We start from the raw sequence: 27,522 nt of genomic DNA on the forward strand, positions 1-27,522 counted from the left end.
GATGTTGATAGCGAAGAGTAACTTTCACCAGGGAGCACTGGCCTAACTTGTTGCTTTAGTAGCAGAGCATTATAATGATGATACTTGCCTTTAAAGCACGTACCACCCAGAGGTTTCATGGTGCTTTACAAGGATGTGAGGATATTACTAACCCCATTTTACTGAGAAAACTCAGTTACAAGTGCCTGGCTTATAGCCATGGTAGTATAGCAGTATGAGAATAGGACTCAGGACTCTTAATTCCTAGTTTCTTGTTGTAGATAGCGTCCTCTTTTATTCAATCAACATGGACTGTATTTAGAGTGAATTACCCTTTTTCATTTGTTTAGCAGTACATGTCCTTGTAAAGCACTCCTCTGCATCTCAAAGTGTCAGGCTATTCCAAAGGAGTTTTGTAATGTGCATTGCTCTGGCTGTGTAAGGTGGTAGAGTTGCTGCTTTTAGCGTCTTTTCACCATCCTCCTGCCAGATGTTGTCACCTCTTCTGATCCACCAGCCCAGCAACTTTGTGTTCCCTCACCCATAGCTGACAAACCCAGCTGTCTTCAACTGTTCAAAGAACAGATTTTTGTTAATCCAGCTAATTTTGGTGATGCATAGTGAGGAATGCTCCTGTGAGCTGGGGAGGTGTCAGACTGGAGCAGGATAGTAGTTTCCAGCAAGAGGATCCTGTCTGTCGACTGGGATCAGTGTGTTCTTCTGCTGGTACAGTTGCAAATGGAGGGGAGTCTGTGATCAAGTTGCATTGGATGCACTACATTTACTCCTAGTCATGCTCCCAAAGCAAAATGATTAGTTTTGCCACCTGCACTTTGTAAGGTAACACTGTTCAATAATACAAAGCACCAAGAACACATTTTTACTATTGGTAAAAATGCCACGTCCATTCAGCATTGCATTATCCATGATCCCCAACACTATTTCAATTTATAATCTCCTTTGGAACGATCAAGTGTGGTAGTGAACCTTTAATATGATCTTAATTTTAATTAGGCTTAAAGCAATTACAAATTAATCTTGCTAGGAATAAAGATCTTGAGCCAGCTCAGTAATACACGTCCCCTGCATTTCCATGAAGGAGATGCTGTTTGGATTTGGGGGGAGAAAGTAACGTAGGTAGTGATGGAACAGTGTGGTATTGCCTTCACCCATTTTATCAGTGCCTTTTGGGTGATGCTGTGATCTCACACAGAAGCTTATGGGGCATCTGGCTGGGGACTGCTGCTGTTTGACAGAGAGGAAGGAATGACCTAGAACTCCTTTGTTAAGGAGCAAGAGGATCCCTAAATAATAACAATCTTGATACAAGCTTAGCAGTCGCTTTCACACAGAACACACACAATTGCTTCAGAATTTGCAGCCAGCTTTATTTTGTGGTAGTTCATAGCATCTCCTTCCCAGAGGGTATGCAGAACATTTTGGATTAGATATTGTAACAATGCAGGGATGAAAAATAAAGACAAAGGTGTTCTTAGGTATTCAAGAGAGCAACTGCATGTAAGGTGATTGCAGCTTTGAATATCAAAAACTTAATGTGTCTAATGCCACCTTCTGGTCATTTTTTGCTACAAGCCATTTTTCTACACCCCTTTAAGGCTTTAAAGCAGCATTCCTTCGCATAACATTGTACCAGTGTATAACGTGCACTTCATTTGCATTCTTCGTGCCTTTTCACTACTTTCACTGTGTACCTCAGAGGTGAATCTCTTGTGAATTTGAGTAATCAGCTGTTACTTCAGGTTTTATAAGGGTACGTTCTCTACTTCACCATTGGCCGTGGGATGAATTTCCACAGGGGTTTTAATGCAACTTCTGGTTACACATTAATGTCCTCAATACAAATTATGATATTAGGTAACTAAATTTTTGAGAATTTACAAGCTCAAGTTGTGTCACACAAATGTAGAGGCTCCTTGTAAACATATGGACCTGGTCCTCTATGTAATTGTGGCAAGGCTGAGTGGGAATCATGGAGCAGGAGGTTAACTGCTGGTGGATTTGCACTCACTGAACTAGCAAGTTTTCACCCAAAGCATTTGTCTTCTGTTTTATTTGCTCATAAATTCTACAATATTTTTAGTAATACCTTAATTGTTGTCACAACTATGCAGATACTAATTAAAAGACTGCAAATGGAGCAAAACACGTCTGTTCTATTATCCTCCACCCTTTACTTTTCCTCAGCCCTCTGGGAAAAGTGCTAAGAGAATTAGGGGAAGAGCCAGTACCCTCAGCTTAAACCCTGTCCTGGACAGATGTCCTGTCTGTCATTGGTGAGAAGAGCCTGGCACCTCCACAAGGTGATTCATCCTCCCTGTCGTATACAGTTAGGGTCCTGCCAGAGCATTCATCCCATCTTGTACTTCTGCACAGGCTATAAAAGGAGCCTATGCACATAAAGGCTTAACTTTTTGATAATTAAAAAACAGAGATGAATCCTACCCGAAAACACTGTGTATTTGTAAGGCATCTCAGTTTTTCAGTGATCATTCTCTCCTTTGCCCCCCGTCTCAGCAACTTCTTGCTTCCTTTCTGCTCGCTAACCTAATTGTAAAAAGTAACAATAAAAATAACAGTAAAAAGAAAAAGATTAGCTAACAGTAAAAAGATTAGCTGCCATCAGCTCTAGACGCCGAAGGCATGAGGAAAGGCCTAGCTGAGCTAGTCTGAGAGGCACTTTGAGGTTGAGAAGGGTGCATTTGTCCACACTTAAAAACATCAGAAAAAAATATATTGTTTTGCTATTACCTGTCACTGTGAACTTCTGCTCAGAACCTTGCTGCCCTTGCATTTGCTTGCCTGCCTTCTGAAAGGCTACAGAAACGTCTCAGTCCCAGTCAGTATCCACAGCTACAGTTACCACAGCTGCCAGTTCCAGACTCTGCTCTCCCACTGGTTCCCTAATAAGCGTCTCCCAGTCCCTCACCCAGCTCCTTACGGACACAGTGTGGTGACAGCCCCATTCCCTGTCTGCACACTGTGCTTCTCCCCAGGGCAGAACCTGCATTTCTGCCACCAGCAGCCCTGGACTCTATGTTTCAGCAGGTGGAAAGACACCAGAGCAGCAGAGAAGAAGGAGGCAGGGTAAGGACATCCCTCCCAGCACAGGCTGGGACAGGGCACAGGGTGGCAGCACTTCTGAGGAGTCATCCTCACTGCTGCTGCTGCCAAACCTCAGCGTGGGGTTTGCAGAGAGGAGAGCAGGACTGGTTATGCGTTTTGTGGTGTTTATGTTCCACTGCCGGGTTTGCAAGTGGCTCTGGAGTTTGTTTCGTTTCTCTCCTTTTCCTCCCATCGCACATGCATTCTTTGGTGCTTCTTTTTCTTGGGCATTTACGCAAATATCTTTTTTAATGAGCAGGAATTTCTAGGTATAATATTTCACTTCAGGGTACGCTCTTTTTTGAAGCAATTCCACCTTTGCCCTACCTTTGCACTGTATCGAGTTAATCACGTCCAATGAGAATTTAAACCTGTTCTGTTCTCTGTGCTGTACAAGTCTTCAGCATTGCTCCACTTACTCTCCCAACTGTTCTCTTTTTTCCCCCCTCCACTTAGAGTCTAGAATTTCATTTTTATCTTTTGAGATTTCTGTCCTACTTTGACTTCATCTGCTATATTTGTCTATCACTAGGCTAAATATTAGCATTACCTGATTGGTTGCTGTTTAGATTGGTATCTTCCCAACCCATGAAGCTAGATACACTCTGTAGAAAACAGGCTAACACCAAATTATTTCATAGCTTGGAACAATTCTGACCTGCTTTTGCACCTTGCATTTTCCCCTGTGAAATGTTTGCTGCATTTTTTTCCCCCCACTGTGTTTTATTTTCACATTTCCTATCTGAATGTAGTTTCAAATGTAGTTAAATTGTGCCCTATATTCATAAATAGAAAAGTCTGCTTGGTTTTGTTGTGGAATGGATAGTTGTTTTTTCCACCTAGTTTGCAAAGCTAGAAGAATCCCACTCTGCTTCTCTCTGCTGGCTTATTGTTTTGTCTTTGCTAGTTCAGCTGCTCCCTTGCCAGCTTTGCTTTTTGGTTTTAATTCCTTTTTTCCGTTTCTCCATCTTGCTTCAAATTTTAGCCCTTTTGCATTTTGATAATTTCAATTTTCTTGCTGCCATAAATCTTTATCTTAACAAGCATAAGCTTACTAAAAAATAAAAGATGGAGAGCAAGTAGCTTTATGGTATCTGTTTTGCCTCTTACAGTCACAGCTCTGTAGTTTCTCTATAAAATCACATCAGCAAATAGTGCCAGCTGCAGAAATGCACAACTTCACAGTTACCCTTACCTTGCTGGCAAGTGAAGTCTGATTAATTTCGCAGAGCTACTTCCTCCTCTTTGGTTTGAAAAGACTGGACTAGCTGGGGGCTTGTATTTTCCTCCTAGCCATACCTGATCTTTCCAAAGCAGCTGTCTCCACATTGCACCTAAGTCATGCTAAGCTAGCAGCTTCCACTCTTGATTTCCATCTTGGTTTTTCCAGGTAGGCCCTCTTACTGAAAGATTTATACACTTCCATTATTTCGTCTCCCGCTTTTATTCCCTTGCTGCATAGCCTCTGCACCATACCCCGTTCTATCATGTTGTCTTCCACTTCTCCAGCATTTTACAAACGTTCTTCCCAGGGGAGTTTTTCAGTAAGGACCCAGTTGTGGGAAACAGGTACTTACTCTAGACGCTATGCCACCTTCTAACATATAACAATGTTTTCCAGGCTTCAGCGTTATACCTTGTCATTTGGATGGCACTGAGATTCTTAAACAATGGGTGTAGTGCAAGATCCCCTATTAAGAAGGGTCTTTGGTTTTTGCATGATTCTGTTGACAAAACGTGAGCAAACACTTGCTAACACAGTCCCATTGCAGCTAATGCAGCCATGCTCTTGATTGAAAGCGTATGTTTGCACGATGAAAGCACTACTCTGAAACTTGCTCTGAATAGAACTATGCTTTTACTTCAGTCTGTGTAGGGTTTAATACGCTTTTAGATGTAAGAACTGATCAGTGATGTTTGTTAAATACCATCCCCCCACAATCTTATCTGCAACATGCTGACATTTGTGAATCCTGAGCTCCATACCAATGGATGTGCAGTGTTTGTTTTTGCATCTGCCTGTGTGCACACCCACACCTGCAAAACTGTATTTTCTACTGTTCTCCCTTTCAGTTCTGACTTTTTAGTGTCTTGTTTGGTAGCGTGACTGCTTGATGTTCAGCTCTGTAGCTAAATCCTGCCTTGGTAGAGGGGACATCTCAAAGCTGAGAAAGCGTTCCAGATAACTAGATATCACACTAAGCAGTGTGAGCCATTGGTAGTAAATTCAATCATAGCTAATTGCTTTTGATGTTTGCAACCACATGTCTAATTAAGCAATGCATTTCATTTGTTCAACAGGAGGCTTGGACTGTGCCATCGGTGGCACAGTTGTTTGTCCCCTTTCTCTCAGTTCCTTCTTTCTGTTTTCTACGCTGTACTGGATTAAAATACAATTTCCAAATGCTTTTGACCTTTACATAGACTATACTTTTTCCCTCCCTTAAATTGAAAACCTGTGGAAAGCATTTCTGCCTGTAGCCGAAAACTGGGCTATAAGCATTTGCAGGACTAGTGCTACAGTCACTGTTTCCTTCACAGGCATTTTCTCATTAGCAATGTTTTGATATAATGAATCACAAGGCTACCTAGCTAGCAGGACATTCTTTTCAGTAATTTGCATGCAACAAGAAAAAAAATTGGCTGTGATTCAGATACAGATCATTGCTTCACTTTCCCCATTCTGAAGTGTGTATTTTTATCCATCTCTGACCATTTTCATTCCCTGTCAAAAACCATCTTTTATGCTTTTCTTGATAGCTCTATGTTAATCTAATGTTCAGTAATCTGAAAAGCTTGTACTATATCATCAAAACAACATTAATGTCTTTGTACCGTAAAAGCCATGGGTTAGAATCAATTTTATGTCACAGCTATCATCCTGATATAGTTGTAAAGCTCTGATCTGAACTAGATTGTCATGATTTCTGGGACATCTTCTTTTAAAAGCCTATCTAGTAAAAGCGACAAGTTTAATACAGGTAATTATTTACCAGAATTGAAGCTACGTGTTCTTAATCACCTAAATTAGTATTAGGATACCTACTTCTGGGGGAAGCCAGCTGGCAGTCCTTCTAAAGGAGCTGGGAAGCCTGTTCAATTGCACTGTCTACAAAAGACCGCTTGCTTGGCTGAGACTTTCCCTAAAGCCCTGCTCTACGTCAACACCAGCTCCAGTCCCTTTGTACAGCTGGACCTTGCTTATCTGGAGCAGTTAAAAGGTTACTGTCCTGCTTTATATGAGAAGATTTTGGATGAGAGGTAGTTCTGGATCATGTCCACTTCTTACATAATAGTATTTGATACAAGGGGAGTAGCAAAGGGACACCTAAGTCTTGAGGAAAGGCTGTTTAGAAGAAACGAAGATCATCTCCCACCTCCCACTTCTATTCTTTGCCTCATTCTGCCTCTGCATTCCACACTAATTTGAATAAATCACCTGAGCTTTCCTCTCAGCCTTCTGCTAGCATCCTAACGCACTATCTCTGATTCCAGGTCCTGCTTGTTCCAAGGCACTGGTGGCACTACGTGGAATCCATCGACCCCATCACCATCAGCGTAAACTCATGGATTGAACTGGTATTTTCCTTTTTATATCATGGTGCTGTAGCATTTCCATGTGTGCATGCATTATAAAAAGTAGGAGAGCTGATATAATCCTGTCCCAGATCTGATGACCCCATGAGCCAATTTGAGTGGTTTCAGTGTGCTCTTACATTTACATAGCTTCTTTTATCCTTAGGGATAGCAGAAAACTTTGCAGACTTGCACATTCTCCTAGCATCATTTTTCAGCCACCACTAAAATGCAGCTATGCTTTGCCACTGGCATATTTGATTCAAGTTTTATTTTCTAGAGGAAGCAGGAGGGAGAAAAGAAAAGCATCTCTAACAAAAACCGTGACAAGGATATGACCTAGACAGAGGAGTGATTCCACTCAGAACTCAAGCTGTGGTTCCTACTCAGTTGTATTGAGCAGGATCTTTTGCAAGGATTAAGGTTGAAGCATTTTGTCCCTTGCCCATCTGGTTCAACCCTATCAGGTTTGCTGTATTCAGCAGCTGGTGAGGGAAGAGCCCTTATGGTTACGGTTTTTCCTGAAGAACCTTCCAAGGCTCCAGATCTAAAGTGCCAGTTCAGTCATATGCAAGTTTACCTCAATCAGGCAAACAAACACAAGCTAAACTTCTCATGTCTGATTTCTCTGGGACTAACCAACATTGTGCTGAATAGGGAATGACAAACAGCAGCTTCATCTCAAGCACATGCTTACATGCAAAGCTAAATTAGAATTTAAATCAGATTAATGTGATAGAAAGGGGGTGGCAGAGGATGTTTGAATTTTCATTTCTCTGTGATAGTTTTGATTTGCCGGGAGTTGGATTTTTCTCATGTATTTAATTAATTTTCTTTCCCCTGGGCTCTGATTTTTCTTGCTCTCCCAGTATATGTGGGATGGTTCCAGGGATATCATCTCAATGCTACAGAAGGTTTTCTGATTCAAATTACTTCTTCATTAATCCTAGCTTAATATTAAAAAGGCCCTTTAAATTGGCATTTGAAAGCTGCCTCACTAAAATGAGTATTGCATTTTTTTGCACCTTTATTAGACTGGAAATCTGCAGGGGGATGAACACATGCGTTCAGCTGCCGTTCAAACTACACAATACATTTCTCATACCGACATCAAACCAAGCCTTTGCAGAGCAGAGGCAAACTTGGGTATTTTCCTCATGGAGAAGTTTTCCAGATGAGACTGCATATGTAGAAAGGACAGCAGGCCCATAGTCTGTACTGACCTCATACACAGTCCTGAGTCTAGTGCCAGAGAAAGCACCAGCAATATAACAGAGCAACCATTTAAGCCTGCCTTAAATTCGAGCAGCCTTTGAAGTAACTTCACCCCATGTTCCTGAAGACCCCCACACTTGCACCCTAAGTTGTACCTCACAAATTCCCCCCCCACTGGAGGAGCAGGTCAGAACTGGATCAGTTGTGCTGGGCAAATAGCTCCCAGGTGGCTGGGTTGTATATAACCTGTTTGGGTTTTTTGTAGCTGGGAAAAAAAAAGTGGAGCTAAGCTCCATGGCCTTTCTGGTCATAAAAGTCTTGGTGAAGTGACAGATCTTGTTGGTGACAGCAAGTGCAGACAGTTGCGTATAGATGGCACGATCTGCAGAGAAGTGTTTGCTGGATTTTGTTAATGAATGACCCCTACCCCACCCCCCAAAAAAAAGATATGAAAAGCAACCATTAAGAAATATAACCATTGCAACTCAGGTGAAAGTTCCTTACAGATATTATCCCTACAGATGATGGTGGCAGCACTTCGGTGTTGGGCAGCACATCTATGAAAATTCTGACACGGATGCTGAGAAACAGTATTGAGACTATTTCCATTACCAAATCAAGCAGTTCTTGCTTGCAGCTGTTACCAGCTGCTTTCATATTGACAGATGTGAATCATGCCAACATTTATAGTCCTAGGGAAACCATTAATTATATTGGCAAGCCTTTAGAGTAGAAGTTTAATTTGTTTTCAGCTGGATGTGAGCTGCTCAAAGCACTCCATGCTTCTTAACATTCTCATGCAATCAGTACAACCCTGTTATCCATCAGACCAGGATGAATCCCAGGAGTGCAACACCCTAAATAATAATTTCCACACTTAAATAAACTGAGTGTTTTGTGGACTTTTTATATAAGGCCATTAGTAAGCAAAGCATCCACAGCTACGCTTTCCCTTGCTTCTATCCCAAATTCTGCTTGGGGATCCAGATCAATTACTGCCTTCAACACTCTACCACCAAGATGCATGGCTTGCTTGACATGTTCCCTGAAGCCACAATTAGACAGTGCACTGTTGTGTGTTGACTAGGTTACATCTTTCTTCCAAAACCTGTACGTTTAAGTATCTCAACGAAACCAGATTTATGTATCCACTCCTAGGCATCTGTCATTGAAATAACTAAACTACCCATCTTGTTCAGAGAGTCTTATTCTCTCCTTTCACGTACAAGAAATCCAGTTAGGTGGGAAAGAAAACTAAAATAGGTCCTATAAAGTTTATTTCTGCCATTCCAGGCTAACTGGTACCCAGTTACCCAAGGGGATGATGGAGGAAGTGAAGGCCTAAAACCAAGAGCTAGTTACTAATTTAGTTGTTAGTTTGGCAGGAGAGCTTTCCTAGGAAATGCATTTTTCCTTTCTGCTTACATTTAAAACTGCAGTAGTATGTTAACTTCTGTTACTATCACATGATAAAATGTTTCCTGAATTTTAAGCCTCACTTTTGCTTATCTCCAGACCTCACGTAGTTGCTGCCTTGCTGTAACATCCTTAGTTTAAATACTTAAATAGACGTAATATGTAGATCTATAAAATTTTCTATGTACTTTCATGGTCCTTCTAGTCCTAAGAAGTCTTATAAATGCATATATTAATTAAATGCTAACATTGCTTTGTAATTTCAAGCACCAGATTCAATTAAAAGAACACTAATAAGGAAAAAGATTATATACACACTAGAATCTTTTTTTTTTTTTTGCAAATCTTTATCTGCATGAGTAGTCACACCAAAGCCTGTGCTGTTACTCATGTAAGCTCTGTACACGAGTAGGAGCTTCAGAAGTCCAAAACCTTCTACCCACTTTACATACATGAGTATGGCTTTCTAGCTAAGGCATCTGTTTAGTTCTTGCCAAGATCCTCCAACTTCCTATAGCAATTCAAGTGCTAACCTGTCTCCAAACACTTGGTTCCCTTGAGGCAGGATGCAGATCATGAAGCCCGTGTAGAAGAAGCAGTAACTCGAACGCTGGTATGTGCCATAAAATCAGCAGAAAACCCCAGTGATGAAGATATCTGGCTAAATCCCACAGAGGTAAGCACTCTTGCTCCATTACAGCAGTGGCAGTATAGAATTACTGACATTTTGCTTAATTCTTTCTGCTACCTGAAAGAAAATTTTTAAATTCCTTCCCCCTAAGTAGGAAAAATAATCCATGGGAGATAATCATGCAACACTGAACTGAAACATTCCTCCTTTTAACCGAGTACATTTTTGGTGTTTTCTTAGGTTGAGGCAACATCCCATGAAATCAATCTCCAGTACCTGAATAAAGCAGTGTCTGCATATTTCAAGTGTCAAAAGGCAAGCGTATCAGAGCAGACACGTCCCAGTAGCACTGAAACAGAGCGAGTGACGAGCGCCTCACGAAAGAGGAGGAAAAAGCAAGTTGGCTGGGAACCAGAGGGCTGCAAATTACTAACCCACGAATTTGGCTTTTCAACATTTAAAGGAGAAAAGTTCCAGAAAATACCTTTTGGGCCTCACCTCATTCAAGTTCTACCGCAGTCTCAAGAAACAAGCTCAACGGGTGCAGTTGAAAGTGACTATAGAGATCTTCCCCATGAAAATGAAGGAGGACATTTTGGAAAATTACACTGCACCAGGAAGCAATTGGCAATGAGTAATGACTGCGAAACGCCTGCAAATCAAATGGATTCAGACAGCAGTCCAAATGCCTCCCAAACAGCCCTTTCTACCAATGATTTGCTGGACTGTTTGGTTAATCCACATGTCATCAGCTTAGTGGCTCAGCTGCTGCTGGAGAGAGCAGGAGTTTAATGCTCAAGTGCTTTATCATATTTGAAATAAAGAAGTCAAATAACAGCCTTGTTCTGGCTGTTTAAGGTTGGTAATAATTGAATGTTTCACTTTTGTTTCAAATACTTTTTAAAATGTAGACAAACACAGGTAATGGTTAAGTGGCAAAATGAAGTAGAGCTAAAATAATAACTGATTAATGGGGATTAGGAAGAAAAAGGTGTGTCAGAATTCCTCAACATTACAAACAGAAAGTACAGTTATAATTCCACCTTGTTGTGTGAATGGGTGGTGTAACACATTGTACAGCTCTGAGCATCAGTGAATCATCTGTTGCTCTTTATAAGTCCATACATGAGACAAGTGGCTCAAACTGGAAGCCAAAGAGCAGCCCCAGGTCCCCAGGCACAAACAGAGGGGTGAAGTGGAGGGAGGCAATTTAATTGCTCTGGGGCATCCATGCAGAAATGAGCAGGCTGCACATTTCAGGAAGCAGCAACAGGGGCTTTGAAAAGTGACCGAGTTAGTAGTAGGAAGCCATATCAAGCTCTGTCTTTGACCCAGATATGCACAGCTTCAGACTGTCCATCCCTGTCCTATTGACTGGGCTCAGACCCCAATGACACCTGTGTATCATCAGCAGTAGCAAAGCCTGCTGGCAAGATGCAGTTCTTAGCTCCATCTAAAAAAAAAAAATCCATGCTCTGACACAAACAGGAAAATGTGAAGACAGTTTCAGTGGGATTGCACCACCACAATACTACCAGAATTTAAGGAACAGTCCTGTTCATATAGTTCATGTTTTTGTGTTGGCACCGCTGTGCCAAAAAGGATTAAAAATGAGTTAGGAAACGTCTTAGTCACATCTGCTGCCTTTAGTGATTCACCAGGCTCCTAGGGAGCAAATCTGTAGAATAAGGCAGCACCATTTAGATACATTGGCATATCTCAAAAGAGCTGTGCTTTAATGACAGCCCACTTTCATCCTATTGTTACACTTGTCTTTTTTCTCAGGCTGACCACAGGGGCAGGGCCCAGCCAGAGATCACTGCTGCTGGAATCATTTGCACTGGGGCAAGGGGGCTGCAAATGGTTCATTTTAATTCACTGAACAGAAATAGTCTTGCAATAAAGAAAGCTTTTATGTCTGGAATGGATATAGGTGAGGGAGAAAGAGTAGTAAAGTTCGAAGAGGAGGAGGACAGCAGCACCACCTTCCAATCCCCAAATGTACACCTCCTTAGCTTTCCTCTTCCCCCTACAGAGGGGATCATTGTAACATCACCCTCCACAATAGCTACACCGAACATTTTCTCCCTCTGCATTCAGAATGACTACCCCTGTAACAGCTGAATGTTTTAACGTCTTTGCAGGACTTGCCCTTGTAGGCAGAGGCTCCATTACCTACTTTGGAGGATCTGTCTCAGAGACACTGTTAGCACAAGGCTGAATTGCATGTGTTCAGAGGCACATCACTCAGCGCTCTAAACAAATACCCTGCGTGTCTGGGGAGAGTTGCATTTTATGCCTGTCCAGGTGCAGCCTGTGATTTAAGGGCCAGGCTGTGGCCAGAAACCATTAGCAAAGGGGACAAGGAGGAGAGAGCAAGGCTGTTTATGATGCTAGGTGAAAGCACCAGAAGGACTTTATGTCTCAGAGGCATAATATAAAATCACAGTCATACACTCAGCACACAGGGGTAGAGAGAGAAATGACCACAAATTTAGAAAGTCACATATGGCAAACGGCCCACAGACCAATAAGAGAAATTTATAGCTCTGACCTGATTTGCAGGATACCGAATGCCATGATTTCTGACTCTGTTTCTAAATTCATGGCCACTCTGTGGAGAAGCTTGGACAAGTTTCTACATATTCATGGCGTTAAAAATAAATGATTTCTGACCTCTTCAGTGACAGCCTGGCTCAACAAAGAGCAGGAAACTCAGCCATCAAGCCCTCCAGTCAAGACAGCTGCAAGCAAACTGCTTTTCTCTGCAATCACTAAGGAAACTTTCTTCCCCCCACAGAAGGTATTCCCTGCTCACTCAGCAATGGGCATGGCAGCAGTTGAGCAAATGGTGACCTACAGGCAGCACCAGGATGGTTCCAGTAGTGACATGCTCTTCATCCCTGCCACAGCTAGGTGACAGTAAGAGGTTGTCACCGTGTGGCCAAATGTGGAACTTAAAGCCCTGGGCCACTCCAAGCATCATGCTGATCTCCACACACAACCAGCCTGTCCCACTTGCCCAGTGGAAACCCTGGTCTTCCCTGCCCCAAAAGCAGCTGCAGAGGGGTTCACGGGCAGGCCCCATTCATCTCTCTGGGGCTGCTGGACATCACTACTCACTGTCCCTGTGCACAGCACTCACCTAGGGATTTGCCCATTGCTTGTCTGCAAAGAAAAAATACATTTCCAAATCAAAAAGTCCTACCTCTTAAGACAACAGGATGGGGGAAAACCCTAAACAGCCTCCTCAGTTTCAGTATTTCACATAAAATCTCCCTTTTACATTTCAGTGGGCAGCATGCTATGTTCCACTGCACTGTTTCCCCCCACATTTGCATCTCTCACGATTCTGCTCCAGCACCATTCTCGTGATACCACAGAACTACTCAACTGCAAAGCAGTGTCATATGATACAGCACAAGCCATAAATCGAAGTTTTAACTAAGAACAAGTTTGGCACATCGAGGAGGCAGAGTGTATCTTTCTGCAGTACTAATTGCCTTTTAAAAATAAAAGCAGTGCTACAAATCAGTGTGTTTGCCCACTAGGAAGGTCCTTGCTATATTTCTTAGCTGCAAGCATGAATGTTCAGGTGTGTGGTGTGGGCAGCCTTCCTTGGGTGGAGTTTCCTAACATTTCTGGTGTTAATAAACTGTGGCTGATGCAGAATAACCATTGCAAAAGGGTTTTACCACCAGATTAAGTTCAATGGGAGAGGAAAAGTTACTTAGTGTTACTGACTGCACTACACTTCTCTGTTCCCTGGACAAAGAGGTCTGACCCCACAGCAAGGCCTGAAAAGCCACCTCACAGCTTTGTTGGGAGGCCTCAGGGTGCAGGAGGAAATTGTTGCATGGCTTGGTGCTTTGGAGACAGATTTTGCCATGTCTGTACAGCAAGAAGAGCCACGCATCTTGGAGGTGTCCTAAGCAGATGCTCCATGAGGAACTGGAGCAGAAACCCAGGGTCTCTGACTTCCCCAGGATCCCTGCTGAGGGACTGGGCAAGCCTTGCAGCTGGCAGAAGTGCACCATTACTTTGCAGCAGCCAAATCTCCCATGCATTACAGCTGTCGTGGTCCTTGCGGCATTGCTTACCTATTTGCAGGGGCAGTGTGGTGGAAAATGCATTGCTAGTCCCCAGTTCAGTGTGCATATTATAGTTTCCCAGTGAAACTTAGTGCTATGTTTGGAGGGCATAAACTTTGCCCCTTCCAAAGCTCTGGTAAGATTGTCCTAGCAGCGAGCTCCAATTCCCTGCGATGACCCATGAAAACCACTTCACGAAGGTCTGAAGCTGACGCTGCAAGCTGCAAGAACTTTTAAACCCAATTTCCAGCAAAGGAGGTAGACCTGCACCTTTGATGAAGGTCAGAAAGGTGGCTTGCAAAAAGGCTTTTCTCCTCCCTGTTGTGGTTCAACACACAGAGCCATCCCTACCCCACCACCCCCATGGGGGCACTTCTGAATTTGTGGCAGCCAGACAGTTAAATTCTTTCCTAAATTCCTCCCCCAACACTGCCATGCCCCCTCCTCCTGGACCATGCCTATTCAAAACACCTGGCCTCAAAATTCACCCTTCCCATTAAACCAATGCTGGCCTTGTTCTGTGCCCTGGCACAGCACATGAATCCACTCCAATTAGCAGCAGCCCTAACAAAGCAGACTGAAAAACCACCATTAAAATGAAAAATGATGTTGTGTAAATAGAAGGCAGAACAAGCGGGGCCATAATACAACTCATTGCCATCCCCAGACAAACAGCCTCATAACTTACAAGGAGCTCGATGCCTCGAGTGAGTTTTAGACTGTTTTCCCCGGGGAGGTAATGCATTGCCTCTGCCCCACTCTGCATTTGCTCAGAGCTTTAGATTTTTTATCCAAAGAGATTAGGATCATTGCCGTTGTTAAAAATGGGGCTTTCTGTTGTGTAACAGTCATTCATCGAAATGTGGCTTAATTTTTTGTTTGCTGCTACACATTGACTGAAAGCTAAAGAACCACAAGGATCCACACTACATGCCGTGCATAGATCATCCCCAGTTTAGCCACAACTGTCTTCTGCTGGCACCGCCACAGCCCCATCGCCCACCCAGCCCTGCTCCCTGGGGACCACCCAGCCCAGGCCAGCCTCCTCCCCAGCCACAGACAGGGTGGGACCAAAGGCCTCCGAACAGCCAACGTACTGAACTCTTAGCACATGAATAAACTTGATTGCCACCAAATTGCACCCATGAGGAGGAGCCTCATGGGCAAGTCAGAGCCAGAGAGAAACAAGGCCAACTCTAGGATACAACACATGACATGCCATCAGAATCCTTCCCAGCCCTGTAGCTACTTTTCTGTGTCTGCCAGCTACATTGTCATTTTTAACTTCAAAATCATGTTTAAAACTCTATTAGAAGAATCACCAGAGCACGGTATGACAGAAAACAGACCTGTCCTGGCTAGGTCGGGAGAGAAGGGAAGAGATGACCAAGCAGGTCTTCCATATCTTTGCCTCTTTGGAAAGTTAATTAGCAGGGCACAGTAATGCTATTTGTGCATTTAGTGCATGCGCCGATTACAATAAATTCTGTCCCACACAGTAAAGTCAAAAGCATCTCACATCCGCCAAAAAGCAATCAGGACCAATTAATGAAGATGTAATTTCCCCAGATGCTGCTATTAACATAATTCATAGTGTTCCTAGCAACGTGAATATAATTAACCCAGTTAGCCACAGCTCTCGGCACCGCCACACCGAGCTTCCTGTGCCCGTAGGGACGGAGCTAGTCCTCATCCCACCTCTGTAAGGAGGGGATGGGGACTCACTGACATTGCCCATTGTATTGTTCTTACAATAAGAGTGATGCTACAGCCTTTATCCGGCAGTTTGGGGGATTCAAATGCACCTCTCCAATGGGATGCACAACCCCACAGCAGGCCCAACCCAGGAAAAAGCACGCACAAGTCAAGGGCACGGCAAAAGTTAAGACAATCTCTTAATCCTAGGTGCCTGTTGGCTCCTTTACCGCCCTTTTTCCTGGTTGATGCCCTGTGTAACGACACGGTAAGTGCACTGCTCTGCCTTCACAGCCATCCGAAGCGCAACAACTTACTGTTGGAGAGCAGCAGGACAGGCTGGGAGCTGACAGTGTCCAGTCCCACCAGGGCAGCTGACAGGGTCCATTAACAGTCCCAGACACAAAAAGCCACAAAACACATCCCACGTCCCACCAGGGAGATGAGCTGGGAGCAGAATGAGATAGGACTGAAAACCTGTTACCCCAAAGCCCACCCCAGAAGGCCCAGAGGGGAGGCTCAAGACCTCCAGCACAGCCCAACCAAAACTGCTGGCCTAGGGCTGCACTTAAATGGTGTCCAGGGCCCATGTGGGGGTGTGGGTCCCAGGTGAGGCCAGGCAAGACCATTAGGCCTTTGTGAGCTCATCCTGCAGTCATAACAGCACCGTGGCAGCCATCAAGGCATTGTGAGGTGCAGCTGGTGCTTGCTGCAGGCTGGGAGCCATGGCAGAGGACAAGCCTCCAGCACTGGTGGGACAGTCAGCACAGGTGGATTTCCTCCCTCTCCTGGTCCCAATTTGGCCCCACAGCTGCTCCTGGGGCAGCAAGCTGGGGTGGGGAGGAGAAGACCAAGGCTTAGGTGTGTGTGCTGAGGCTCAGGCCTTCTCCTGTCCCTTACATAGGGGAGATGATGCTGGGCCTCCTGCAGACCCCTGGCTGTTACTGTAGTGGTGAAGCGAGATCAGTGCTCACTTGCAGGGACAAAGGGTGTCCTGAGAAGACTTCTGGGTTGTGTTTCTGGGCTCTTTTTTTCCCCACCCTGCTCCATTTTCGATGAAATTTCACAACAACAAAAAACTTGGGTAGTGTTTCTTAGCAGCTCAAAAGAGTTGGAAGGGCTTTTCTGTCCTGAGGGAAGAGCCCCTCATTTCTCTCCCTGCCTTTTTTCTAGCAAGAGACAAAACAAGGGGACATTAAAAATTTATGAATGCTTTTTTCCACAAGTGTGGAAAGTTTTCAAATGAATTTGATCAGTTCTTTTGATAGCTGTGGTCAGTGGGGAGCTGATTTCCCTGGGAGCACCTTAATGCTCCTAGGATATGGGGGGAACTTTGACCAAACCCCGTTTCATAGCTGGAGACCACCAGCACTTTAAATAATTCATCGATTTTTTGCAATTGATTTAACTCAAATCACCTGAAAATATTAGGCTCAAAAATGTGGATAAGTTGCTGGGTCAGAAAAGCAGGACATTTTGATGAAAGTACAGACCTCTCGGAGCCAGTCAGTAGTTTAACAATTACCCAGTGTAATAGCATGGAAAAAGATGCTGTGGACAAAGGTGAGATCACTCATGTTAATTGAAGGATCCAAGCCACAACGCTCCTGCCTTAATAGTGGATTTAAGCTGCGGCATTGTAAAGCAATGGTAGAATGGACACTGCTTTAATGCAATTAAGGAAGAAGCAGGGAATTAATGAGTGTTTCCAGGGAGGGGCTGGGGGAGCTCTGCCAGCTCCCTACTGGCACCTGGGCTTGGGGCTTTGGTGGCCATGAGGGAAAGTGGGTGCCAGGGTGAGATGCTGCTGATGGGCCACCATGCTTCTGTATATCTTCTAACACATCTCTTGTGAAAAATTAACACATCTTCCCCATCCTTCCCCCATGGTGTTTACGCCTCCATCCATAACAGGTTTTGCTCAAGGGGTGTGATTTGGTGCCCAAGCCCAAAGATGGGGTCACAGGTCTGCACCCCTGAAAGGGGAGACCCCGAGGAGGGGACACAGGTGCTGGTCCCCTCCATGCCTGCTCTGCACAGTGCAGGTAATAACATGCACAGCACATGTCAAGGTGGCTTCTTGAACAGCTTTTTTTTTTTTTTTTTTCTTTCACCAGAGCGAGCCTTTTATTCTCCCAGCTACAGAAAATCGATGCCTCTTTTCAGTTAAAAGTCCTGGCTTGAAACTTTGGGTGCCTTAAATCATCTTTGTGTGACTGGAAGGAAGGCAAAGTCCTTCTCTGCTGCCAGCAGCCCTGGCACAGGAAGGCGGCTGCGGGCAGGGTGAGCGGTGGGGGCTCAATGCCCAGTGCTGACCCCACTGGGTGTCACTCAAGCCTCAACCAAATTCAACGCGGAGAGATTTAAGTCTTCCCTTGGGATTTCTCTGGAATATATTCTTCTGGGAGAAGAACTGACCACTTGCTTTTAACATTTTTTGGCAAGGCTTTACCTGCCTGAAACATGGGAAGCATAGTCAGGGCCCCAGGAATAACTTTTAACAGTCCTCTACCCCAGACTTTTCCCTCCCTCCCACTTTATTTAATTTCACCCGCTTGAAATCAAGAGGGGTGTTGCTGAGCCTGAAGGCATAGCTCTTTCGTCTCGGCTCACAAGGAAGGAAAATAGCCTTGTTCCTATTTTCATGCTAATGCATGAAAAATCTTCCAGCCAAATCCCCGTTTATCACGGCAGATTGAAGGGCACACAATGGAGGGGTTCATTGCACTCCTGCATTTTACCTTGTACCTTTGTTTGTGTTATAAAGTGGTGTGAGCAAGAAGATTGCTTTTTCTTTTAGGTGCCACAGGACAGAATATTCACATCAAAGGGAAGCAAGGACTGACACGGTTGCACCTTTAGCTTGAAAATGGGCATATTTCCCAACAACTGGGAGAGAAACGTGAGGTTTGAGGCATGAGCTGACCTTCAGACCTCATTTTTTTCTCAGGAGGGAAAAGCAAAGCCACCCTGAGCCACATGGGGGTCCAGGGCTCTGCAGTTCCCCCAAGTTCCAACAAGTGAAGCAGCACTGCTGATGATTTTCACTAACCCAAATGATGTCTTTTAAACGGTTATTCGCACAATTAATAGAGAAGTCAAATAACCCAAATGAATGATAACATTTTAAAGTAATTATTTGCTGCAAATGAACACAAATGATTTCAATATATAATGCATTAGCTCCAGCAGCTGGGAGATTCATCACGATTCGAGGTGTGCTCAGAGCTGGGGCCCTGCCTGAAGTCTCTGCAGCTGTAAATCCTCATTTTCTTTCCTCCAGTATAAACTTTGCATAGATTTCCCTTCCAAGTGTGCAATGAGCTTTTCCTTTTCATCCCTCATTGGCTCCACTTTGTGATCCCACTGGAGGAACCTCAGCACAGGACACAGCCCAGCCTGAGGCTCATTTGCTCCAAAGCCTTTTTTTTTTTTTCTTTGCTTGAAAGGCATGTTGTGTACAAGAAGAGCTGTTTGATGGACCCTCCCAGCAAAGTGCCCATCAGAGGGTGCAGCAGGGCTGATGCTCACCAGCCCCATTTCTCCCAAACCTGGCCGTGGTCTCCCAGCCTCTCCCGTGTCACCAGCTGGCAGGGACATCCGAGCACGTCGCCAAACAGCGACTGCCTCAAACTGATTATCAGAATGAGTATTTTGTGTGCGTGACGCAGCTTCTTCCGCTGAATTCAATCACGGCATGATTAGATTACATTCCCTGACACCTGTTTATTTGGGCCAAAGGAGCACGCTTCCCAGCTTTTAGTTTCATGCTTCCAGGCACCTGATACTGGGTACCACAATCAGCGGTGACAGAAAGTTTCTGTTTCGATTAATGAGCGAGCAAAGGAAAGGAAGGGAGAGGAGCAGGGACGGAGGAGGGCTGGTGATTACCCAGGAGGATTAGGGCTAATTGCCCTGGTTCACTGTCACTAGCAATTTCCCAGGCAAACCTGGAGGGCTGGAGACACCTCATGTGCTCGCAGTGTGCTTTTGCCACCTCCACCACTGCTCTGGCCAGCCTGGTATAATGTCCCACGTCTGGGGGACGTTCCAGGTGGCAGTGTGATGATGGGGATGCAACTGGCAGCGTGGCAAAAAGCTGCATCCCCACACAGACTGGCTCCAAAAACACCCTGCCAAACTGCATGGGGACAACAAGGCCTGAGACACCAGGCATGGAGGAGAAGTACTTTTCCTCTTCTTTTCCTTATTTATTCCTTAGAGCTAAATTTTTAGCCTTAAGTGCCCCATGCCAGTCTAGGAGCAGACCCCATGAAGCCTTCTGTGTGGAGAACAGAAGTTTGGAAATAACGTGAAGCTTTTATCCACCGCAAAACCTTTGCCATAAAACTTCATAAAGTGAATTTTTCCTTCAATGGGTCCCCTGGGACCTAAAAAATAAATATCTGAGGATTCATGTAGTAGTAAAAGTCAATAAAAGTCTTTGAAGCAAATAGGCTATTGAGGAATTACGCGTGGAAGTGAATGGATGGATTCCTCCATAAATCTCTTCACGGAGGTGCGCTGACATAATGAAGACACAGTAGGTGCATTAGGAAAAATCCCCTTTTTAATAACGGCTGTACCGTGCGGTATTCCTAAAGCGACGGCTTGCCGGGTGGGAAATCCACTTAGCAGCTTTTAACTGGAGGGGAGGTGGAAGGAGGCGGCCTGGGCCGGGAGCACGTGTGGCAGTGCCTGGGGGACGGCAGCGGCTGTGGTTGGACCCAGGGCCAGGCCGCAGCCTGTGTCCCCTCATCCCAGTGCCCGCACACCGGTGTCACCAGCAGCTCCCCTGGCCCCGCTGCCCACCCCAGTGCAGCCAGCCCCACGGATGAGCATTGCTCTCTGCTTTCGTTAGGATCCATTTCAGTTTTTCTGAGGAAATGTCAGGCCTCCGTAAACCCCCTGCTGCTGACTGCAGAGGTCTCAGAGGGGTTTTGGCTGAGCAAGCATTTCTCTTGTAAACCTAAATATTTGTACTACAGCTGTGTAAACAGTCAACACTCGAAGGGTTTTTATTTTTAACCTCCCTGATTTCCAGCAAGGGATTAGGATGGATGTATTGTGTGGTCTGACGTCGCCTTGTGCCATTTATTGCACATTGACGGGCTCAGTCTCCTTTCTGAAGGTGTTTCACTTGTATGGCAAATCCGGATGGATGGGAATTAGATGCTTGTTACTTTATATTGCACTGTCTACCCAGACACCAAATGTTCATCTGCGTGAATGCAGCGGCCCAAAATTTCATCTGGCTTTCTCTGGGCAGGATTGCAGGGTGCTGCCGGGGAAGGAGAGCTGAAACCAGCTCCTGTGTGCTGTGCCACTTAGTTCTTTTCAAGTGCTTTACAGCAAAACATAGCTTGGCCAACGTGTACAAATGCAAAGAAAGAGCAGCCAAAATGCCGTGCCGAGGCAGCTGTGCTGTACAGACGTGCTGCAGACAGATGTGGCAGCTTTTCACCTGAATATTAAACAACGAGTAGAAGGCAGCCCAAGCCTCTGAAAATTAAAGGTCTAAATACATTTACATTTACAAACTCTGTAAATAAATAATAAACCAGAACGCTGCAGCTCCTGCTCTAAATGCATTCTGCATTGCTGTGATGTTGAAGCACTCCTGTATTTCTCTGCGTGTCCCAGGTGCTCTGGTTTACAGAGCCGAGCTCCTCCAAACGCACCCATCTCTTGTCACTGCAGGGCCCGCACGAGTACACTATTCAGTGCGAACAGCACACAGCGTTTGATGTTTAGTGATCCCGTACTGGCCCTGGAAGACGTGATCCTGAGCATGAGCTGCTCTCCGAGGCTCGTGCAAGCAGCAGGACCCCTGTCTGTCGTGACTGATTGAGCTGATGGTTTTCCTCTATCGTCTGAAATGAACACAAAGGACCTAAGGAGTGTTTCGCTGAGTAGCTGGAGGTCCTTCTGTTCATTTGTTATTTCCCATTTTCAAAGTCATTCTTTGACTTTTCCCTCTGAACCCATTTCTCTCTGGTGTTGCAGCTGCTTTTGTCCTTCTGTCCTATTGTCACTGCTGGGCCGAGAACAATTCCTGAGGCTACACAACCCTGCAAGGAGCAGAGACACAGGAATGTTAGCCACGCAGCCGCCCAAAAACCTGCGGATTTGGGCATTTTGGGTTGAGTGCGACTTCCCAGGGCCATAGGGCGCATGGCTGGGAGAATGGCAGCACCAAGCAATGATGCGGCTGCAGGTCCTGTTACTTTTTTCGTGCCATTTCAATTAACGGTCCCAACATGCTGAACAGACCCGTCTGGTGTTAATCTGTGGTTAATTGGGTCAGGCTGGAATGCAGCAGCAGTGAGCACCAGGCAGCTCTGAGTGCTGGCTCTCTACCTTGACCTCTCTGCCCCCGTGCCATGGCGACCCCTGCACCTCTCCCCTCTCCACCACCCTCTGAGAAACCTGTGAAATTTGCTGCATTGTCTGGGACCCACTCCGCGCTGGAGAGACTTGTATCTCATTTACAGCACTCCACTTTCCCAAGAAAAATCAATGCTTGTTTACATTACTACCCTACAACCCCTATTTTAAAGTAATTCATGGCTAGGCCAACACTATTAATTTTATTAAGCCATTATTAGTGGGCAGATATTATTCCGCTCCATTGAGCCTAAGTTGATGCAATTACCACTCGCGAGCCGAGCACCATATGTCTGGAAATTTCAATTCTGTTTGCAACCTGAACGTTAAAACCACACCGCGCCAGATGCTGGTGGTGGGAATCGGGGAGCCTGCTGATTTCCAGGCGGATTCAAAACAAGCAAGGAACTGCCCAAATTTTATAACTTAAATCCTTTTAAAGCAGAGGCAGTGATATCAGCCTGGATCTGAGCTATCTGTGAATGCACCGTACCAAAGGCAGAAATGTGCTCAGATATTCTCCCTGAGCCTCCCAGGTCTTATAGTCCATAGAAATCTCATCAGTGTGGATTACCAGTTAACTGAAACATCCTCTGATGTGAACAGGACATTTTACACATGAAGCCAGCTAAGGTTAGCTCTATCTACACAGAACATGTGCCAACCATCAGGAAGGGCCACGTCCAGCTGAGGGTGCATTGCACTCTGCTTGCAGGGTATGGATTTCACCCAGAGGCCTCAGAGCGCATTTTCCTCTTTTCTGTGTTAAAAAAATAAAATTAAAATAAAATAAAATAAAATAAAATAAAATAATATAAAATAAATAAAATAAAATAAAATAAAATAATACAAAATAAAATAAAATAAAATAAAATAAAAATAAAATAAAATAAAATAAAATAAAATAAAGGAGCAGAGCAGTGTGGGAACATGAGACAAAACGGTGCAAATCCCACAGTCTCAAACATCCCCCGGAAAATCCAACCAAAAGAGTGACCATCTGATCATGAGAGGTCCCCAGGAGCAGAAGGGTACAGAAACCCCATTAGTGATGTCCGCCCCACTGAGTGGCCATATGGACACCCAGTGTGGGTCACAAGGGAAAAAAAATTCTTTGTAGCCAGCGGGAATTCAAGACTTCAGTTAAAAATAAAAATAAGGACTCACCCTTACACAGCTTGGAAAAACGTTAGCTCAGCCACATCCTTGTGTTCATGGACAGAAATGGGGTTTGTGCGTATTTGCAGGTCAAAAAGAACCTGCCACTCAGGGAATGGGAGAGAAAAGAGAGAGTTCCTGTGCTAGGAGCTTGCAGTGTAAATAAAAGGTGGTGGGTGGGAGGATGAGTGGATGGATGGATGGATGGATGGTTGGATGGATGGATGGATGGGGAGTGCGCATCTGCTGGGGCTGCCTCTGTCTGTGAGGCCAGGTGTCCCCCGCTGAGACTCGGGCCAGGGTCCCTGCAGGACAAGACAGAAGGTACCATGCAGCTGCTGGCTCCTGCTGATGGCTGCTGCTCTGGAGGGAGCAACTGATTTATGGGGCCCACTGCACTCAGCTAAAACACTTGTTCAACATCATAAACCAACAGCCTCATCTCCCACGCAAAGCAAAGAAAGGGAGAAACAAAATGAATGCTTTTCTCCACAATTGAGATGTTTCCTGGCAGCCGTGGAGTTCTGCAGAGCATTTGTACTGGGCAGTGGGGCAGAGACCGGCATCCCCACCTCAGCTGCCAACAGACTCAGCCACTGAGGTTCTCCATGTAGGGACAACGGGGAGGGTCCCCACTATCACTTGGTGCCCAGGACAGGGCACAGCAGGGCACGAGCATCCTCCCTGAGGCGCTGGGGGATGGAGGAGTGGGCACAGGGGCTCCCCAAACCCAGCATTTCATTAATGAAGTTGTTTGCAAGGTGGTGCCGAAATGAAAATCATGTCTGAGTGGTTTATTTAACCCTTTTGGAGGGCTGGAGACCAGGGTTGAAGCTGCCCAGCTGCAGGTGCCAGCAGCGATGTGTTTGCTGCAGAGGTTTGGGGAGCCTGGAGCATGGACCGAACCCATCCCTGGTGCTCAGCACCCTTCTCTGGGGGACAAGGCACACGAGAGCCCTCCCTGCCTCTCCCCACAGCTCAGAGACCCTGCTGGAAATGGCGGCAGGGTTTGGCTGATCAGCATGTGGGGATCTGCTTTATTTTAGCTGCCCCCAAAAGGACCGCATGCAGGGACAGATCAGATTAACAGGGCTGATGGAAAACATCCTCCTCTTTATCCCCCCTGACAGCTGCAGCCCTTTATCATATCTGAAGACAAAGTTTTTCAGCCATCAGTTTTCTGCCTCGGGGCTTCGTTTCTCTCCAATACAAGTTTTCTATTTCTTCTCTGAGAAAAAATGAAACATTTTGCTGGCAGGTTTTCCAGCCACCCTTGCACATTAGGTGTGGCGGCAGCCAGGGCTGGCACATCCACACCCACCGCCCCATATGCTGGGGCTCTGGCGAGGACAGGGGTGCAGATGGCAGCTTGCTGGCCATGGCAGGGGGAGGAGAAGAGAGAAGAGAGAAGTGATTCCTTGCTGCTCAGCCTGGCACCACGTCCCTTCACCAGACCCCTCACGTCCTTCTCAGCCACATTAGTGACTTGCTCCCTGTGCCAGGACCAGATTCAGCCATGGTGGCATAACCAAGGTGTGGAAGGGGCTGGGACATATTTGAATGAAGACAAATATTCTGACCAGCTCCTGATGGGCCATTTTGCTGGCTTTCTTCAAATCCTGCAAGGTCGAAGATAAGACCACCAGCAAGGGCCATGTCCCTCCAGGGAGGTGGAGGGACACCGGCGATGTGGGGACGGGGTCCCACTTACCGGCGTGGCATGGCCAGCACCGGGGTGTCCTGCTCTGAAGCTGATGCGCCGTGTGATGGATTTGATGCACTTCACACTGAACTTGATGCATGGCTTTGGAACCAAATCCATCACCTCTTCTGTCACACTCCATATACCGAATCAGTCACCACCTACTGAATTAAAAACTTCACATGCAGTTCACATCACACCATAAATCAGGCCGAAATGGAATTAAATGCATTGTATGCTAAGAACTCATTAATCAGCCCATAAATTAAACATGGGACAAACCTCTTGGAGTAGATGTACCCAGATCTAGCCCCCAGAGCACACCATGTGGCTGAAGACACTGAGCTTCTCCACCCATCTTGGAGCACGTTTCTGTGCCAGGACCTGCTGGGTACCAGGGAAACCTGGGCACCCTGCAAATCCTGCCGGCGGGCTCTTGAACCATCCAGGCCCCACCTGGGGGAGTTCAGGCCGGAGCCTGGAGGACAGAAGCAAGTCAGAGCCAGGCCCTGCTCCTCCTAGGGGGAGCGGCAGCAGGAGGCCACGAGGGCTTTGTGCCCCTTGCTGGCAGCTGGCTCACACCGTCAGGCACACCCAGCACCTCTCCTCTGTGTAGGGATGGGCTCAAAACCCCAACAGCCTTGGCGTTGAGCATCCTTCTCCTAAGCCCTCGGCAGGGCTGGAAGGCTCCTGGTTCCCTGACACTCCTCTGGCTGTGTTTGGGCACCTGCAACTCAACTTGAAGGCAACAGGAGTTTAAAAAATCTCTGACAGGCCTGCGGCCTGTGGCATGGCTAGTCCTGTGTGAGATGGGCAAGAGAATCACAGAGAAAGGGGTGCTGGCTGCTCCAGGCCAAAGTTAGAGACTGGGCCAAAGACAAGGCTTCCGAAATTCTTAGCTAAAACCAGGCTTCCGATTTTCCCTTCTTGTTATCTGCATTAAATGTGGCTTTTTGTCACAGTTCAGGAGGCCCCAGGGAAAGGTGGGACAAACTCCCAGCCTGTCAGAAACAGATACCTCCTTGGATACGATCCACGCTGTTTCCTTTTATTTTTCTATTCATCTGGTCCACTCAAAATCTGCTCAGAAGCAATTAGAGCCTGTCAGCTAGAAGCTGATGCAACTTTTATTTAATTAGCCCAGCAGCCAATAAAGATCCCATTCATCAATATCTCATGGAAGGTATGGCTGGCGGCGGGGGGGGGGGAGGGGGGGGAGATTTGTCATTTCTCCCCTACATCCAGATGGCTGCGAAGCATCTATCAGTGATCTGATCACACGCATGGACACGTGCACATCTGAGGAGACCGACCAGCTGGGAGGCATCTGTCCAGAAAGCAGTTATGGGAGAAAATAGTGCAAGACCGTCCCAGATGCTCCATTAGCAAGTCCTGTTGGTGATTCAGGCTCCAGACCAGGTTGGGCAGCAGGTGACCCTGGTGGGAAGAGCAACTTTGGAGGGCTTTTCCTTTCCTGCCCCATTTTGCTGCCCTTTCCAGCAACAGGAAAGGGTGGAGATGTGTAAGGAGGGCCCAGTGCCAGCAGGATGAACCAGGGCAGGCCAGGAGAAGTATGGACGGGGATTTCCCCGTTCCTGCTGCCGTTGCTCTGGGAAGGGGGATAACAGCCCCCCTCGCTGCCCACAAACATGTTGGAGGTGGGAAAGGGGGACAGGGGAAATTAGTACCCAGAAATGATGGATCCCAGCAAAATTTTGGGGCATTCAAGATGCCAGAGGTAGCTTTTGGAGTGACACCTTCCTCACGTGAAAGCTTTTCCCTAAGTTGACTGTCAGAGCATCAAATACTTGCCTGACCTTCTGCATGTTTGGCTTTTGGGCTTTTCCCAGAGAGCAGGCAGGGTGGCCAAGAGGATGGGGGGATATAGACCTGGGCCTGGCACTGGTCTCATGGGACGGAAGGGAGATTTCACCCTCTCAGGCCCGCAGGATTGGGCCCCTGCCAGCATCTCTTGCCAGCACTGTTTGCAGCTTCAGCATTACAACTCCCTGAACTGAAAGAAAATAAATCAATTATCACAGGATGGCTCCTAGTTGACAAACATGAGTGATGGTATCTTTGTAATTAATGATTATGAGAAAGCAGCTGAATAGTTTGGTTCCTTGTGGCTGGCTTGACATGTGATACACAGCAGTCGGTGCAAGCAAAGCAGGTAATTGGAGCTGGTTTATCCTCGGTGTGTCCAGCTGGAAGCTGCACCTCCCAGACCTGCACACCAGGCTGTTTCCTCTCAAAGCCTTAACCCCCCGCAGCAGAAGAGGGGGGTTAAGAGAGACACCACATCCACAGCTGTATTCCCAAGCCAGAAGAAGCTTGGGAATACCAACTCAAAAAGTGTTAAGCAAGCCTTAAAAAGAAGCGAGAGGAAGGCTTAAACACCAGGCTGAACTACCCATGCAGTGGGGCTTGTTCCAGGACTGAGAACACGTGTGGAGACACGCTGAAGCACGCCGCTGTGTCCAGAGGAAGCCAGCGATGCGATTCACCCTGCACATGGGGACAGGCACTTAGCAGGGGGCTCTCAGGGG

At 46.0% G+C, this 27,522-nt stretch overlaps 1 protein-coding gene and 1 long non-coding RNA gene across 3 annotated transcripts in view; one reads left to right on the plus strand and one right to left on the minus strand.

The window, feature by feature from the left end:
- Positions 1-10,809, plus strand: part of HSPBAP1 (HSPB1 associated protein 1) — a 35,624-nt gene extending 24,815 nt beyond the window's left edge. Inside the window, exons 6-8 of the mRNA XM_040561083.1 lie at positions 6,598-6,681; positions 9,875-9,985; positions 10,181-10,809. Coding sequence (XP_040417017.1) covers positions 6,598-6,681; positions 9,875-9,985; positions 10,181-10,732 — 747 coding nt within the window. The 3' untranslated portion in view covers positions 10,733-10,809. The remainder of the gene's footprint in view (positions 1-6,597; positions 6,682-9,874; positions 9,986-10,180) is intronic.
- LOC121072009 overlaps positions 1-25,322 on the minus strand; it is a 31,905-nt gene extending 6,583 nt beyond the window's left edge. For both annotated transcript variants that reach the window (XR_005820934.1, XR_005820933.1), the window contains exons 1-2: positions 24,983-25,322; positions 16,044-21,797 (exon numbers count right to left, since the gene is read on the minus strand). This is a non-coding gene — a long non-coding RNA (uncharacterized LOC121072009). The remainder of the gene's footprint in view (positions 1-16,043; positions 21,798-24,982) is intronic.
- Between the last annotated feature and the right edge of the window lie 2,200 nt (positions 25,323-27,522).

Source organism: Cygnus olor, chromosome 6 (genome assembly GCF_009769625.2).
Source record: "Cygnus olor isolate bCygOlo1 chromosome 6, bCygOlo1.pri.v2, whole genome shotgun sequence".
Classification (NCBI taxonomy): Eukaryota; Metazoa; Chordata; class Aves; order Anseriformes; family Anatidae; genus Cygnus; species Cygnus olor.